Here is a 17,856-nt window from a genome sequence, read left to right as displayed (position 1 = left end):
GACCATTTTTTTGAGTGGTGACTAATAACAGCTTATTCTGTCACACAGAGTCTGTACACCAGTAGCTCCAGAAGAAGCTTGACTTTCCAAGCGAAACATGTAGGGCATCTAGCTACATTAAATATTCCCCATTCAAGGGCTGTACCAACTACACTCGAGGATCTACTTGGTGCCACTCCTCAGCACTATCTTCGAGGTTTGTAGGATCTAATGTATAGTATGGCGATACCACTATGTCTTATGTATTATGTAATGATTATTAGTTTTTCTTTTTATTATTGATACATATGTAAGTCCTTCTGTTTAAGTACACTCTGGTACTTTCTATGTATATGTTGTATGTGCAAAAAGTATTCCCCTTTTGTTAGGGGTTTCCTTTGTTTTTATTTGTCAATCAATAAAAAAGTTTTTTACCTTACCCTTATCTGTGCCTTTAAAGTCCACCAAATTTCTTCCAATGATTTGACAAGACATATTAATCTTTCCTGCAGCCTGGGTTGTTTAACTCCCCTCTTAAGTTGAGAAATCTTATGCTCAATACAGCATGGAAACCATCACTTTTGGGAGTATCAATCTCGGTGGTCTGCAGATTTTGCTTGTTTCTCTTGTTGACCTCCATGCCATTTGAGTATCCTGTAATGGCTGGAGTTCAGAGAGATAAACCAGTGAGAGGTGTGGGGGACTAAGGAGATGGACACTTCCAGAAGTGTCAGTTTCAGCGCAAATTTCAGCAGAAAGTTTCTCATCATCAGAGGAGTTTGACATTGCACGCCACAGAAAGGGAGAACATGTTCCATCTTCTTTAACAGGTTGACATTTTTTGTATAGCGACAGGATTACTTTAAAGTGTGGTCCTTTTTGTATTGCCTACATGCCACTCCTGCCCCCCTTTCCCCTTTCCCAGCCCTTACTCTCTTATATATTACTTAGTGAACTTTATGATGTACACATACCTCCATTTACCTTATGCACTTCTCTTGGAGGCCTCCATTTACTTAATCACCCAGGGGCTACAGGGGTTATCATTTATTTAAATCCCCTGTTTTATTAATACCTTTTTTTAAAAAAAATTATATACATGAGATAGACATTATATACACGAGATAGACGTTATATACATGAGATAGACGTTATATACATGAGTATACTATCTATCTATATATATATATATATATATATATATATATATATATATATATATATATATATATATATCTATATATATATCTATATATATATATATATATATATATATATATATATATATATATATATATATATATATATATATCTATATATATATATATATAGTATATTCATATAGATTTTAAATATTTTTCAACTTCCATACATATTTCATACCAGAGAGGAGGTATCCTTTATGCCTGGTTTATTTTATACTATTCACATTGTTATTAAATTTAATTGTTATTATGGTTATGGTTATATAGCTTATATACGTCAAGTGTGCACGTCTCTCCAAGTATCATTAGCCCAATTGGAGCTGTTCATTTTTTTACTGGAAGTGACATGTTACAAAACTGGGACTACAACATCATGGCAACATAAATATCTGTTGGAAAATGGCCGTGATTAGCTATTTGAGACAGACTATAAAAGAGTACCATAACACACTCTCCGTCATCCCCGGCAGAAGTTACGAAGTACGTGGCGTAACGCGTAGGGCATAGACGGAGTGAAATGGAAGTGACGTTAGCATTAGGACAAGCAGGACGCTCGCTATATCGCTGTTTATCACAGACTTTGAATGCAAGTCTTTATATGCCTATTCTATATTAAAACTTTGAAATACTACACTATGAGATCATTATTTCTATCCCTACCCAAGAGAGATTATGGATGAAGATCTCTAAAAGACGATCGCATAGCGATAGGGGCTATACCTTAGCGGCAATCAGTTTCCAGGATCCCCCCAGGAACACAGCATAACTTGAAGGCTTATTACAAGCAAGAGAGGTGAGAGACTAGCGAGCACTTTTTTGGTGTTATCTTAAAGAAGAAGACCATCTCACATCACTGGTCATCCACTGGTGAAGGGATTCCCTCACCACACTTGCTGGATATTTACACATTTTTTTTTGGACACTTTGTTCATATAATTTTATTTTCTCACTGCTATTTTTGGATTTTATACCTGCACACCGAATTATATTGTTGTTGTTTACTGCTTTATCAACTTATTTCATGTTGCATTATTTTACATACTGATGTGGAGTAGAGATATTTTTTTGAAAAACAGTATTTATTTTGGATAAACACAGTTAGGGCTCTTTTACACGGACGTTCCGTATGTCCGTAAATCACCCCATCCGTTTGCGGGTGATATACGGACATAATGAATGTCTATGGGATTGCGGATGACCATCAGCTGACATCCGATTTTCGTCCTTTCAGTTCTGTTCAGTTTTTTTGAATGGAACAGAACCCTATTTTTGTTCCATTTAAAAAAGGGAACGGATGCAAAATCGGATGTCAGCGGTGTCATCCGCTGACATCCGCAATGCATATAGACATACATTATGTCCGTATGTCATCCGCAAACGGATGGGATGATATGTGGACATACAGAGCGGATGACACAAGTGTCATCGGCGTCCGTGAAAAAAAAAAATAAAAAATGCTGGAACGGATCGCAATACGGTCCGCTCCGTGTGAAAGAGCCCTTATTTGTGTGGAGATATTTACACACATTTGCACTGTTTGAGAGGTAGCGCTACACTATATTAACACCTTTTCACTAATCTTATAATTAACAAATCCCTAATATTAATGATTATTCTGAATAAACAGATCCAAGGGGGAAGCGGCAGCAAGCTCTTTTCTCAAAAAACTATGTAGACATGTTCCTAAACAAATCATATTTGAAATACATATAGGACTAGGCAGACTATTAAAAATGTTTTTGCTTTCCAAGCTTTTATACAGTTTTGAGAAGATTAAAGTGGTTCTAAAGGAAATTCTTTTTTTCCTTTTTAAAAATGTGTTATGCCTACCTGCTCTGTGCAATGGTTTTGCACAGAGCAGCCCCAATATTCTTATTTTTGGATCCCTTACTGATGGTCTTGGCTCCTCCTCCCTGCCAATTGAGATGGTGCTCAGGTAAGAATAAGGGCAGGAGCTGCACAAACGTTTTTAACCTTAATACAAAGAATGCATTAGGGTAAAAAACCTTGAGCCTTTAGAACCACTTTATTAGAAAAATAAAACTTGCATGTGTATATATTTACACAGTATATAAGGATATTTCTATGTAAAATGTATAATTGTTTTCTTTAAGAATAAGCCTGAATAGGCTCATCAGCTATTAAATCATGTTAGGACAGAAGTAGGCTAGGACAGGGCAAGGAATCATTTGCACTATGCTCAAGATGTCCAGAGTGCATATTATGTGATTTTATGGTGAAAAGTCATTTAGCTTCAGAAGCTGATCTCTAACCTTCTGCTGTCTTTCTGCTAGTATAAATGAACAAAAGGTGACATTTCATCATTTTAACCCAGTACATACAGATGTTGATTATGGTCATGGTATAACATCACTTACGTGTCATAAACATTCAGGAGCCAGTTCAGGCACATGTCCACACAAAGAGGGACATTCACTAGGTTGTTGTGCTCTTGCTCCAGTCGGTCATAAATTGTAGTTAGGCAATTAATAATTTGAAGGATGTCCATAAGCTGGTCATTTTGCTTAAGGTTGTGCTGGTCCAAGGCATCGCAGGCTGCAGACAATCCCAGTAAATCCACTGCAAATAAAAAAACACACTGTGTCAGGCTCGGGTCACACTATTGCGATGCGGGAAGGCTGCGAATTCGCAGCCTTTTCCCGCATCGCACACGCACCCCCGGCAGTTCACACTGCCATATGCGATACGCTGGGGGTGTCAATGTAATCTTAACGACACCCCCAGTTTGATCGCATATCGCAGTGCGATCGTGCAGTTCGCACAGGATGGGATCGCACAAGTGTGAACCGCTGTGCGATCCGATCCTGATGCGGCTGCAAAAATGCCTCCTGTGCGTGTTTGCACCGGGTGCGATGCGAATTTAGCCATACAAACTGTATGGCTAAACTCGCACCGCACAGCTGATCGCATGTAATGTCGGAGCAGTGCGCTCCGACATTACATGCGAACCCGGCACTCGCATGAGTGTGAACCGGGTCTTATGCACTGCGCACACGATTGATGGAACAAATAATACGATAAAACAGATACACACGCAAGCATGTATTCATGACTTCCCTTGTGGTTTCAGGTATATATAGAGGAGTCAGGGAGCAGTAATTGGTTATTAAATGTCTTCAGTCCCATAGGAACCTGAGCATTCTGTTAATAATTGTGCAAGCCTCCTCTAATTTGTAAGAGGTCAAAGACTTGTGCAGGCAGCATTGACGCCCCCAATTTCTTCATTACTCTAAATGTGCCAAGCTGGAAGCTCTGTTAAGCTGGCCATATATGGGTAGAGTTAAACGAAAATTTTCTAATTATTAGTTGGTCAAATAGACATTCATTTTGGACCACCGTGAAAATTCGAGGGAGCAGGTTGAAAATGTTTTCTTGTACAAATTTCTAACAGTGTATATGGTTTTCCTTCAGTAAAGTCAATTCATTTGAAAATCAAATATTAAATGCAAACAAAATCTTTCAAATGAAAAAAGAATGTTCTGAGAATTTTCCTAAGATCTAAAAATTTTCATTTCATTACAATTATCCATCTATGGCTAGCTTTTAGACTAGAGTTAATGACCACACTTCACAGAGAAGGACAAGACAGTGTGGCTACCACATAGATTTGTCACTTTATGCAAAAAAAAAAACAAAAAAAAAAAAAAACTGTATTTGTTAAGATATTGCTGAAACATTATAGAATTTTTTCGCTCACTAGCTGGTAAATGCACTAGGAAAATATATGTATTGTATTTGTCTGTGAAATACCCTGTCCATGTGCACCTATGATTTGCTTGCTGGATTTGCTGTGGGAAACGGGAAAGTCTTTAGCTGCCACTGTGCTGTGCTTAGCCTGGGTTGTGTGTCTGCAACTTTGAGGAGGAATGCGCAACCACCAGGTGTACTTGCCCCTAATATATTCACTGTCATACACAGGTTCATCTCAAAAATTAGATCATCAAAAAGGTAATTTATTTCAGTTTCCAAACAAATATTTTATATAGATGTGTTACACACACCGTAATATATTTCAAGCATTTCTTTGTTTGCATTTTACAGATTGTGTTTACAGCTAGTGAAAACCCATAAGTCAGTATCTCAGAAAACTAGATTATACAAGACCAAAAAAAAAAGATTTTTAATACAGAAATGATCCGTTACTCAAAAGTATGTTCATCTACAGTATAGTATGCACTCAGTACTTGGTCAGGGCTCCTTTTGCATGAATTACTAGATCAATGCAGCGTAGCATGGAAGCGATCAGCCCGTGGCACTGCTGAGGTGTTATGGAAGCCCACATTTCTTTGATAGTGGCTTTCAGCTCTTCCGCATTGTGGGGTCTGGGGTCTCATCTTCTGCTTGACAATACCACGCAGATTCTCTATGGGGTTTAGGTCAGGCAAAATTTCTAACCAATCAAGCAAAGCGATACCATGATCATTAAACCAGGTATTGGTACTTTTGGCAGTGTGGGCAGGTGGCAAATCATACTGGAAAACTAAATCAACATCTCCATAAAGCTGGTCAGCAGAGGGAAGCATGGAGTGCTCTAGAATTTCCTGGTAGAAGGTTGCGCTGACTGTGGACTTGATAAAACACAGTGGACAAACACCAGCAGATGACATGGCTCCCCAAATCATCACGGATTGTGGAACGTTTTGCATTTCATTTGGAAAACAAGCTCCCAGAGTGTGGAGAAAGAGTGGAGAGGCACAGAATCCAAGTTGCATGCGGTCTAGTGTGAAGTTTCCACAGTCTGTGATGATTTGGGGAATTTTTTTCTTTTTCTGCAGACTGGCTGGTTAGTGTGCTGTTAAATTTTAGTTTTCTGTTATCTATGTAAAGAAATGTGGTTATTGATTTAACCTGGCTAGCGGTATCCCCGAGCGTGACTCGGGGTGGATTTTCCATGCTGTTATCGGTATCCCCGAGTCACGCTCGGGGTGGATGGGCAGAGCGCGCAGCGGTCTCTTACCTTCTCCTGGCGATCCAGCGATGATCTCCCATTGCTGAGATCGCCAGCCATCTGAGATCCCCGCCGCTCGTCCGTCCTCCGTCGGTGTGATGACTTCCTAGTTCCGTTCCCTGCAGCAGCAATGCTGCATGGGAGCGGAACTAGGGAGGGAAAATCAAACATTGAACGTGGCACAAAACACAAACACACACATAACATTTATATTATATATACACACAAATATATATGTGTGTGTGTGTGTGTATATATATATATATATATATATATATATACACACACACATATACATATATATATACATACATACACACACACACATACATATATATTATATATTATATAACGCATGAATTATAATCTAATCAATAATAGGTCTACTAGAGTCTTGTTTTGGTCAGGTTTAAGTCAGTAATTACTAAGAATTGTAGGCCTATAATACATAACGCCAAATTTCCATGAAAAAAATTGTACCGCTTTTGGTACAGAATTCCTGACAATCATACCGCCAGGGAGGTTAATAAAAGCAATGCAATACTTACAGCTGCAAGAAAAAGTATGTGAACCCTTTAGAATGATATGGATTTCTTCTCAAATTGGTCATAAAATGTGATATGATCATCATCTAAGTCACAATAGACAATCACAGTCTGGTTAAACTAATAAAAAGCGCCATCTGAGTGCAGCATAAAATGTTTATTAGGGCTGAAGAAACATAGCTACTCACACTTTAATACAGGAGAAGCCGCCGGACCGTCTGCTATCCATCAGCCACGTCCAAGCAGCGGGAGTCGCCGAGGCCATCCGGAAGTCTTCCTTCCTCCCAGGGGATACACACATCTGGATTGATCTTTTGAGCCAGAAGCACACTCTGTATTAACCACTTGCCGACTGCCTAACGCCGATCTACGTCGGCAGTCAGCCCCTCACAGGCAAAGTGACGTAGGGCTACGTCACTAGCTTGTGAGGGTCTAGGGAGCGAGCGCGCGCCCCCGGAGGCGCGCTCCCGCTCCCGCGTGGTCACGGACCCCCCCGCGTGTGTGACCGGCGGACCCGATGTCCGCCGGTCACTCGGCGATCGGCGGGGGAGAGGGAGAATGTCAGGCAGCTTGTGTAAACAAGCCACCTGTCATTCTCCTTGCTGTTAAGACACTGATCACTCGGATCTAGTATGTAGATCCGTTGATCAGTGTCCTTACAGCTGAAGCCACAGCCAATCACAGTAGAAAGCACGCCCCTAGGGATACACACAGCCCCTCCCTCCCAAATAAAGTTAACCCCTTCACTACCAGTGTATTTTTACAGTAACAGTGCATATATATAGCACTGATTACTGTAGAAATGTCACTGGTAACCCCAAAAGTGTCAAAAATGTCAGTCAAGGGTCCGATCTGTCCGCCCCAATGTCGCAGTACCGCAAAAAAAAAAAAAAAAAATCGCAGATCGCCGCCATTACACGTTAAAAAAAAAAACAAAAATGACAAAAATCTTTCCCTTTGTTAGTAAACGCGATAACTTTTGCGCAAACCAATCAAAATACGCTTTTTGCGATTTTTTTTACCAAAAATAGGTAGCATAAAACAAATTGGCCGAAAAAGTTAAAAAATTTTGATTTTTACATTTTTTTGGGGGGAATTTCATATAAAAAAATGTGAAAAATATTGCTATTTTTGCAAAATTGACGCTCTTTTTTTGTTTATAGCGCGTGATCAAAAAATCTCACAGGTGATCAAATACCACCAAAAGAAAGCTCTGTTTGTGGGAAAAAAAGGACGCCAAATTAGTTTAGGTACAGCGTCGCACGACCGCGCAATTGTCCGTTAAAGTCACGCAGTGCCGAATCGCAAAATACCCCCTGGTCGGAATGGGGGTAAAATCTTCCGGGGCTTAAGTGGTTAAAGTGTGAGTAGCTATGTTTCTTCTGCCCTAATAAACATTTTATGCTGCACTCAGATGGCGCTTTTTGTTTTCCTCTAGTTACTGAACAAGCCCCTTCTTGCTTGAACATAGAGCAGCCGTCATTCGAGCCAGCACCCATCTCCTATCAACAATAACAATTATTGCATAAGACTTGCCATAGTTTGATGATTTTTGATGCACCTTTTCCTTGTGAACCCTTACCCGCTGCATCAGACTTGTCATGTTTAAATGACCACACATACATTAATGAATGACAAAATTTGCTCGTTGTCACCCACCGCTTACAGGGATTAGCACAAATTTTCTTTGCGCCAGTATATTTATTTTTTGCTTAAACTAATAACACACAAAGAATGAAATGTTGCCATGTCTTTATTGAACACACCATGTAAAAACATTCACAGTGCAGGTGGAAAAAGTAGGTGAACCCCTAGAATAATGACATCTCCAAGAGATAATTGGAGTGAGATGTCAGCCAACTGGAGTCCAATCAATGAGAGGAGATTGGAGGTGTTGGTTACAGCTGCAGTGCCCTATAAAAAAACACCAGTTCTGGGTTTGCTTTTCACAAAAAGCATTGCCTGATGTGAATGATGCCCCGCACAAAAGAGCTCTCAGAAGACCTACGATTAAGAATTGTTGACTTGCATAAAGCTGGAAAGGGTTATAAAAGTATCTCCAAAAGCCTTGCTGTTCATCAGTCCATGGTAAGAAAAATGGTCTATAAATGGAGAAAGTTCAGCACTGCTACTACTCTCCCTAGGAGTGGCCGTCCTGTAAAGATGACTGCAAGAGCACAGCGCAGACTGCTCAATGAGGTTAAGAAGAATCCTAGAGTGTCAGCTAAAGACTTACAAAAGTCACTGGCAAATGCTAACATCCCTAGCGAATCTACAATACGTAAAACACTAAACAAGAATGGATTTCATGGGAGGATACCACAGAGGAAGCCACTGCTGTCCAAACAAAACATTGCTGCACGTTTACAGATTGCACAAGAGCACCTGGATGTCCCACAGCAGTACTGGCAAAATATTCTGTGGACAGATGAAACCAAAGTTGAATTGTTTGGAAGAAACACACAACACTATGTGTGGCGAAAAAGAGGCACAGCACAACAACATCAAAACCTCATCCCAACTGTGAAGTATGGTGGTGGGGGCATAATGATTTGGGGCTGCTTTGCTGCATCAGGGCCTGGACGGATTGCTATCATCGAAGGAAAAATGAATTCCCTAGTTTATCAAGACATTTTGCAGGAGAACTTAAGGCCATCTGTCTACCAGCTGAAGCTCAACAGAAGATGGGTGTTGCAACAGGACAATGACCCAAAGCATGGAAGCAAATAAACAACAGAATGGCTTAAACAGAAGAAAATACGCCTTCTGAAGTGGCCCCGTCAAGAGTACTGACCTCAACCCGATTGAGATGCTGTGGCATGACCTCATGAAAGCGATTCACCCTAGACATCCCAAGAATATTGCTGAACCGAAACAGTTCTGCAAAGAGGAATAGTCAAGAATTACTCCTGACAGTTGTGCACGTCTGATCTGCAACTACAGGAAACGTTTGGTTGAAGTTATTGCTGCCAAAGGAGGTTCAACCAGTTATTAAAGCCAAGGGTTCACATACTTTTTCCACCTGCACTGTGAATGTTTACATGGTGTGTTCAATAAAAACATGGCAACATTTCATTCTTTGTGTGTTATTAGTTTAAGCAGACTGTGATTGTCTATTGTTGTGACTTAGCTGATGATCAGATCACATTTTATGACCAATTTGTGCAGAAATCCATATCATTCCAAAGGGTTCACATACTTTTTCTTGCAGCTGCATAACCAAAACCTTCCAGTAGAGTAAGGTACATTTTAAGAAAATGGGTGTACAGGTGTACATCTGGTTTGAATAATCAAACAGCAGCTTGTGATTTTTTTTTTCATTCTATATGTAGTATGCATTGGGATGCTACATTTTACCTGTAATTTCTCCAAATACTATGACTCCGCTATGACCATCGGCTCCATGTAGTGGTCAAACGCTGTATATTTTCTAACAATCATAGGAAGTCAGTATTAGTTATTAAGTTAAGCTATTTGATATGATAGAGAACTTTTCTGATAGTGCAGTGGTAGGGCTAGCAAAGGCTTGCATTTTATTAAGCCAAATGCAGTATGCCCTAACAGCTAGAAAACTTAGGATAACTGTGTCTTTAGTTGCTGACATTCGCAAACTTGCAGTCAGATAAGTCTATTTTAATTTTTTTGTTTAATTTTTCCTACCCAGCCATTGTAGATATGCCCGCAGTGTGTGTTGACAGGCTTGTATGAACAAACAGAACCATCATAGAGCAGTTGTCTGTGTGTATAGCCTGGTGCTCTGCAAGCACTAGGAATGCGAGTCCCTCATAGAGGTTTTAACCACTTAAGCCCCGGAGGATTTTCCTGCTAAAAGACCAGGGGGTATTTTGCGATTCGGCACTGCGTGACTTTAACGGACAATTGCGCGGTCGTGCGACGCTGTACCTAAACGAATTTGACGTCCTTTTTTTCCCACAAACAGAGCTTTCTTTTGGTGGTATTTGATCACCTGTGCGATTTTTTGATCACGCGCTATAAACAAAAAAAGAGCGACAATTTTGCAAAAATAACAATATTTTTCACATATTTTATATGAAATTCCCCCCAAAAAAAATGTAAAAATCAAAATTTTTTAACATTTTCGGCCAATTTGTTTTATCCTACCTATGTTTGGTAAAAAAAAAAAAAAAAAAAAAAAAAAAAATCGCAAAAAGCGTATTTTTATTGGTTTGCGCAAAAGTTATCGCGTTTACTAACAAAGGGAAAGATTTTTGTCATTTTTTTTTTTTTTTTTTTAACGCGTAATGGCGGCGATCTGCGATTTTTTTGCGGTACTGTGACATTTTATGTTGGGCTATTGTGTTTCCTGTTTCAGGTGGGAGGAACCTATATATCAAATGCTGCCCTGGAAGATGATTAGATAAAAACTGTCTCTGGTTTGTGATGACTGCTGTTACACCTGGGGATCCTGCGAGCTACTATGTATATCGTTTTTAAACCTACTCAATCACAATGTGGAGCTGCAGACACTAATCACCATCCCATAGAAAAATGTTGTGTAAATACCAATATTCAGTTGTGCTGCGCTATAAACTTTTTAAAAGTGCTACAGTAAACAAAAAAAATCAAAAAATACAAAGAGTGAAATATAAAAGAAGCCAACCCTTAGAATATGGCTGACTATGCCATATCACATAAAGTAAGCACAAAAAGATTGCTTTCTACTGTGATTGGCTGTGGCTTGAGCTGTAAGGACACTGATCAACGGATCTACATAGTAGATCCGTGTGATCAGTGTCTTTACACCGAGGAGAATGACAGGTGGCTTGTTTACACAAGCTGCCTGACATTCTCCCTCTCCCCCGACGATCGCCGAGTGACCGGCGGACATCGGGTCCGCTGGTCTCAAACGCGGGGGGGGTCCGTGACTGCGCGGGGCGCGCGCTCGCTCCCCAGACCCTCCCAGGCTAGTGACATTAATTAACGTCACTCTGCCTGGCAGGGGCTGACCGCCGCAGTAAATCTACTTGCGGCGGTCGGCAAGCGGTTAAATAAAGTGGTTGTTTAGGGATATAAGCACTATTGAGATTCTTTTGCATATGGTATCTGGACATCAATGATTGGAATGTGGTGACAGGATTAGGAGATATCATTGGGGTTATACTGAAAACCTTTGTTCTAGCCCAGGAGAGGCTAAAAGGCCCTTTCTGACCAAGCTTATTTGCAAGGTCGCACTGCTGAAGGTAAGAGTTCATCTGAAGGGGGGAACACTCTGTGGTGACACACTGATTTGTATACCGGAGCACTATAAAAAGGTAGATGGATTGAGAAATGATTATAAAGGTGACTGGTGAATGGAAAGAGTTTCAGTGTTACTTCAAACTGCGCCATTGTGGACTATATTTTTTACTTTGATCACTGCATGACTTTGTATGCACTGGTTAAGCATGAACTTTATTTGACATAAGTAAAAATTTTTAAGGTTTGAGAATTATGTGATATGGCATAAAAAAGAAAAAGGTGTGGGAGCTGGGCATGTATCAAGGAGAAAATGAGTTTAGGCAACCTCGTCCCTTTACTTGAAGTAAACACAAAGAGAGGAAACCCCCTATTTTGGGACTATAACGGATGCCAACTCAAATTTAAAATTTCAAAGTTTTATTTAGCACATATTACAAAAAATAAATCACAATTGAAAAAGTGACAGAATTTCAATATACAAAAAATTATAAAACACTTAGGCGACTGGATGGATGTGGTTCAAATACTATGTAGCAGTGACATGAAGGAATCTGGATGTCTGGTCCTGAGAACCCGACGCGTTTCAAGATTCAGTCTTCCTCAGGGGTTTTTTGACCAGAAGATTCCAATTACCAATATTCTATAGTGGAAAAAAGCATATTTCTTTAGAATTCATTATATATATATAATATAATCTTGTATGTTTTTGTATATCAAGCATAATATTTAGTTGGATATTTTGAATACACATACCATGTCTTGCATCATCATCATTTCAAACCACAGGGTCGCCTTATATTTAAAAATTTGAGATGGTCAACTCCACATGTATCAACGTATGACCGGAATGACTCTGCAGAGCCCGCACAGAAAAAATCACCCAACCCCACACACCACTGATGGATGGGTGTGAAATAACACAACGGTGGGTGTGGATGAAGGGAGGGGTGGGGGGGGGGAGAAGAGACGTGAAGGAGGGGAGGGCTGGAGCCTCCTACTAGCACCACATGGGGTCCAAAAGAAGAGCAATATTTCTATGTTCTGATCTCGGCTCGTAATTCTGAAAAATTAAATGACAAAACTATGTATAAGTTGTATAAGTTGTATATCAGTGGGATTTCTGTAAATGCAAAAAAGCTATTGCCTCAAATTTATTAAAAAGGTTCTCCTTGTATATTTTATCTCACCAGGGTAAATAGTTTGTCATCTGATGTCTAATCTCTCTTATCACTATATAGTTTAGGCAGAAAAATGGGGGAAAGAAAAAAGGGAAAAAACAACCTTTTGAGTAGCAGATTCTAACACATGGAGGGCCCGCACTTTTAAATAATCAGTCCGATGAAAGACAAGTAGGAGATACCATCTATGTATAAATATAGAACATAGATGTAAATCACAAGGTCTATTTCAAAGGTCAGATATTCATGTTAAAATTTTCCAGAGAAACAAGAGAGTGGAGACTTTTTTACCTCTCAGGGATCTGCAGATTTCCAGTGTGTGGGTTAACCTCCTGGATGGAGTGCCTTAAAAATCACCAGGAACGCCAGTCTATTTATGTGCCGGATGTCTCTGTCCACACCCTCCAATGAACGGACGGCAAGGTAAGGGGGTGGAGCTTTGTCAAGTCTGGAGGGGCGGATCTCCACTACACCACCCGGCGCACGGAGGCCGCTCACTTGGGCATATTTAATGCTGGGAAATGAGTGGCTTCATGGGAACAAGTGAATGGCATATCCATCACTTCCCAATCTTGTGCGTCGGCGGTAAGGGGATGCCGATCGGGACTCCATGCAGGTCAGGCGAGGGGTTGCCATGACGACAGCCCGGATGTTGTTACCGGACCTGTCACGGCTTCAAAACCCCATTGGTCAGCACGCCTGCGTGTGGGGCCGCCCTCGGCACCGCCCACCCGAGGGCCCATGAGCGATACAGCTGATTCTGATCTCTAATCAATTCACTAACATAAATAGACTGGCGTTCCTGGTGATTTTTAAGGCACTCCATCCAGGAGGTTAACCCACACACTGGAAATCTGCAGATCCCTGAGAGGTAAAAAAGTCTCCACTTTCTCTGGAAAAGTTTGAAATGAATATCTGACCTTTGAAATATACCTTGTGATTTACATCTATGTTCTATATTTATACATAGATGGTATCTCCTACTTGTCTTTCATCGGACTGATTATTTAAAAGTGCGGGCCCTCCATGTGTTAGAATCTGCTACTCAAAAGGTTGGTTTTTTCCTTTTTTCCCTTTTTTCTTTCCCCCATTTTTCTGCCTAAACTATATAGTGATAAGCGAGATTAGACATCAAATGACCAACTATTTACCCTGGTGAGATACAATATACCAGGAGAACCTTTTTAATAAATTTGAGGCAATAGCTTTTTTGCATTTACAGAAATCCCACTATGATATACAACTTATACATAGTTTTGTCATTAAATTTTTCAGAATTACGAGCCGAGATCAGAACACAGAAATATTGCTCTTCTTTTGGACCCCATGTGGTGCTAGTAGGAGGCTCCAGCCTTCCCCTCCGTCACGTCTCTTCCCCCCCACCCCTCCCTTCATCCATACCCACCGTTGTGTTATTTCACACCCATCCATCAGTGGTGTGTGGGGTTGGGTGATTTTTTCTGTGCGGGCTCTGCAGAGTCATTCCGGTCATACATTGATACACGTGGAGTTGACCATCTCAAATTTTTAAATATAAGGCGATCCTGTGGTTTGAAATGATGATGCAAGACATGGTATGTGTATTCAAAATATCCAACTAAATATTATGCTTGATATACAAAAACATACAAGATTATATATATATATATATATAATGAATTCTAAAGAAATATGCTTTTTTCTACTATAGAATATTGGTAATTGGAATCTTCTGGTCAAAAAACCCCTGAGGAAGACTGAATCTTGAAACGCGTCGGGTTCTCAGGACCAGACGTCCAGATTCCTTCATGTCACTGCTACATAGTATTTGAACCACATCCATCCAGTCTCCTAAGTGTTTTATAATTTTTTGTATATTGAAATTCTGTCACTTTTTCAATTGTGATTTATTTTTTGTAGTACGTGCTAAATAAAACTTTGAAAATTTTAAATTTGAGTTGGCATCCGTTATAGTCCCAAAATAGGGGGTTTCCTCTTTTTGTGCTTACTTTATGTGATAAGGCATTGTCAGCCATATTCTAAGGGTTGGCTTCTTTTATATTTCACTCTTTGTATTTTTTGATTTTTTTTGTTTACTGTAGCACTTTTAAAAAGTTTATAGCGCAGTACAACTGAATATTGGTATTTACACAACATTTTTCTATGGGATGGTGATTAGTGTCTGCAGCTCCACATTGTGATTGAGTAGGTTTAAAAACTATATACATAGTAGCTCGCAGGATCCCCAGGTGTAACAGCAGTCATCACAAACCAGAGACAGTTTTTATCTAATCATCTTCCAGGGCAGCATTTGATATATAGGTTCCTCCCACCTGAAACAGGAAACACAATAGCCCAACATAAAAAAAATTTCAGTCACACCTGTGTGCCTCAGGTTGATTGTGTTTTCTCCGGATCCACAGGAGCTGCAGACATTTATTTTTTTCTCCAGTCTTTGTGCTAGCTGCTGTGGACTCCCTGGATAGCCTCCCATCCAGCTCAGTGGGCTTTAAGTTGTGCAGGTCAGGGCCTAGCAACTCATGGCAAGCTGGCCTCCGCCTGAAGTTTGACCCCTACTGCGCGGTGTGCAACCATCCCCCCAGCGGCACTAAATGTCAATGGCATTCCCCAAAAGACTACTGCACCTGGAGTCAAGCCAACTGTTCAGTCACCAGCATCTTAAGGGGTTCTGCCGACCACAAGCTGCCCCTCCAGCCGACAGCCTCATCACAGAACAGCCGATCCACGCTGCTGGAGGAGCAAGATGGCGGCGAGCGGCATCATTTCCGGAGTCCTGCGGCACTTCCGGTGATGCACTTCCAGTCTGCAGCCATCTTGGTGAAGGCGGAAGTCCCAGAGCTGGACGACAGAGTGGGGCACTTCCGCTTTCGTCATTTCCAGGCAACGGCGCGTTTTAAAAACAAACAAGAAGGCAAAAAGAAAAGAAAGGAAAAAAAAACAGGGGAAAAGGCAGATGGACTCTCTTCCCTAAAGCAACACACCAGGAAAGCAGATGGCAGTGCAGGTATGTCCACCTGAAAAATGGGGGGTGTGAGGTAGATGGCGCTGCCTATGTTGATATTTCACTCAGGGTCTGACAAAATGGTATATAAATGTATAGATCCTCATATAGTGTTGGTAACACATACATTAAATCACATTGAATAGAATATATACACATAAAAACTTACATATAAAAGTGCAAATGGTGCAGTCAAGTGGTGATCCAAAAAGTGCTTTCTGGTATTGCAGAGGTTACCAATAAATAAATCAATAAATGTGTCAAGGAGACTGTAGTGCAGCAAAGTGCTAAGTAATGGTGCAACAAAGGTTCACCGCAAATCACCGCAAATAAATATCTATAGATGCTCTGCATATGACACAGGATAAAACATCAACAGAGATCAATAGTATTATAAATAAATCAAAGGGGATAAAAAGGGGAGTAAATGTGCAATAACAACGGAATTAGCATTAAAGTGACAATTAGACCCCACATGGTCCACTGCCCGTTAGGTAGCAAAAAAGAAGTTGGCGGTGGGTGTTAATGAGTTAGTAAGTGACTGGGGGGGTAATAAATAAAAGTCCATATAGTGATAATTGGTGCAAAGTCCAAAAATTGGATAGGGTAGTTTCTTGAGGTGATCCAAAGTGGATGTGCGGGTGAGGAATCTTGTGCTCCCCTCTCAATTCAGCCCACACTCACCAGAGCTATGTACCCCTACAGGGGTGACCAGCATGTGTTAATACTGGGGTTCACTCCTATACGGTAGGGATCCTGGACCCTGGTACCAATAGCTGCAGTCTTCCAGTCAGATCATCTCTCAAGGATAATATAATACACTCAATGGGATTGATGAAACATCAGCATCCAAGAAATATTTGAGGGTAGATCAAGACCATATATAAGCAAAAATGCCTCATATAGTGAAGTATTGTAAAATATATATTCGCTTTATTAAGGTTAAGAAAGGTACTGCAACTTCCTAGTTTAGCGGGGAACTTCCGGAACTTTGAACGCTCCAACCGCCGGATGTGCGTTCCAACCAGAAGCGAAATGACGTGGTTACGCTCTACGCATTTAGTCAGAGTGACGTCATCAGGAGCAGTGCTTCTTAAGCATTCCTTAAGCCGTAGCCATAAGCGTTGCTAGCTTTGAAGTCCTTCGGGGCTCAAGAAGACTTAAGGCTGTGCTGGCTTAACGCCTGGCCAGTCCAACAGAGGGGTGATGAGAGTGTGGGAGAGTGGAGGCAGGTGCGGTTTTGTGGTAAGTAAAACCCCTTGCTGACTGCGTGAAATTGTGGGTATGTGCAATTTGAAATAAAGTTAAAAGCAGAGTACTAACCGGAAAAACTTCTCCCTCGATCTTGCTCTCTCCTACTGCACTGTTTCACTTTCCTTTTTCGGATTGATCTTTGGGTCTCCACTGGGTCCTAAAGGAATCCAGTGTGCTCGTGACAAGTGCACCCTAAAAGGTCTTGGGATAACAATCTCATAAGGAGGCTAAAAGGTCTCGGGATAACAATCTCACATAAAGTGTACATTGGACGGTTCAGCTGTAGGAGGCTGACTAGGGAAGGACCACTAACCACCAACTCATTTATCTTTGAAAATGCTTTAAGATAAAGGAAGTGGATACGTCCTCTCTAGAACATCTGAAATACCGTGAGACGGATCAGTCAAAAACCTATCTATAAACTTTCACCCTGTAAAATTTAATTTCTTATTCTATTTTTTCTAAGTGACAAACTAACAGCCTAGCATTTCCTTGTTGGGGGGACCTGGCCCAGAGTCAGGTGGAG

The 17,856-nt window shown here is 40.7% G+C and overlaps 1 protein-coding gene across 2 annotated transcripts in view; it reads right to left on the bottom strand.

The window, feature by feature from the left end:
- Positions 1–17,856, bottom strand: part of DMD (dystrophin) — a 3,625,631-nt gene that overhangs the window by 210,975 nt on the left and 3,396,800 nt on the right. For both annotated transcript variants that reach the window (XM_082246191.1, XM_082246190.1), the window contains one exon: positions 3,563–3,764. In XM_082246191.1, coding sequence (XP_082102317.1) covers positions 3,563–3,764 — 202 coding nt within the window. The remainder of the gene's footprint in view (positions 1–3,562; positions 3,765–17,856) is intronic.

This window comes from Pelophylax lessonae, assembly GCF_965119305.1.
Source record: "Pelophylax lessonae genome assembly, chromosome: 2".
Taxonomy (NCBI): domain Eukaryota; kingdom Metazoa; phylum Chordata; class Amphibia; order Anura; family Ranidae; genus Pelophylax; species Pelophylax lessonae.
This window is presented reverse-complemented; position numbering and strand designations above follow the sequence as displayed.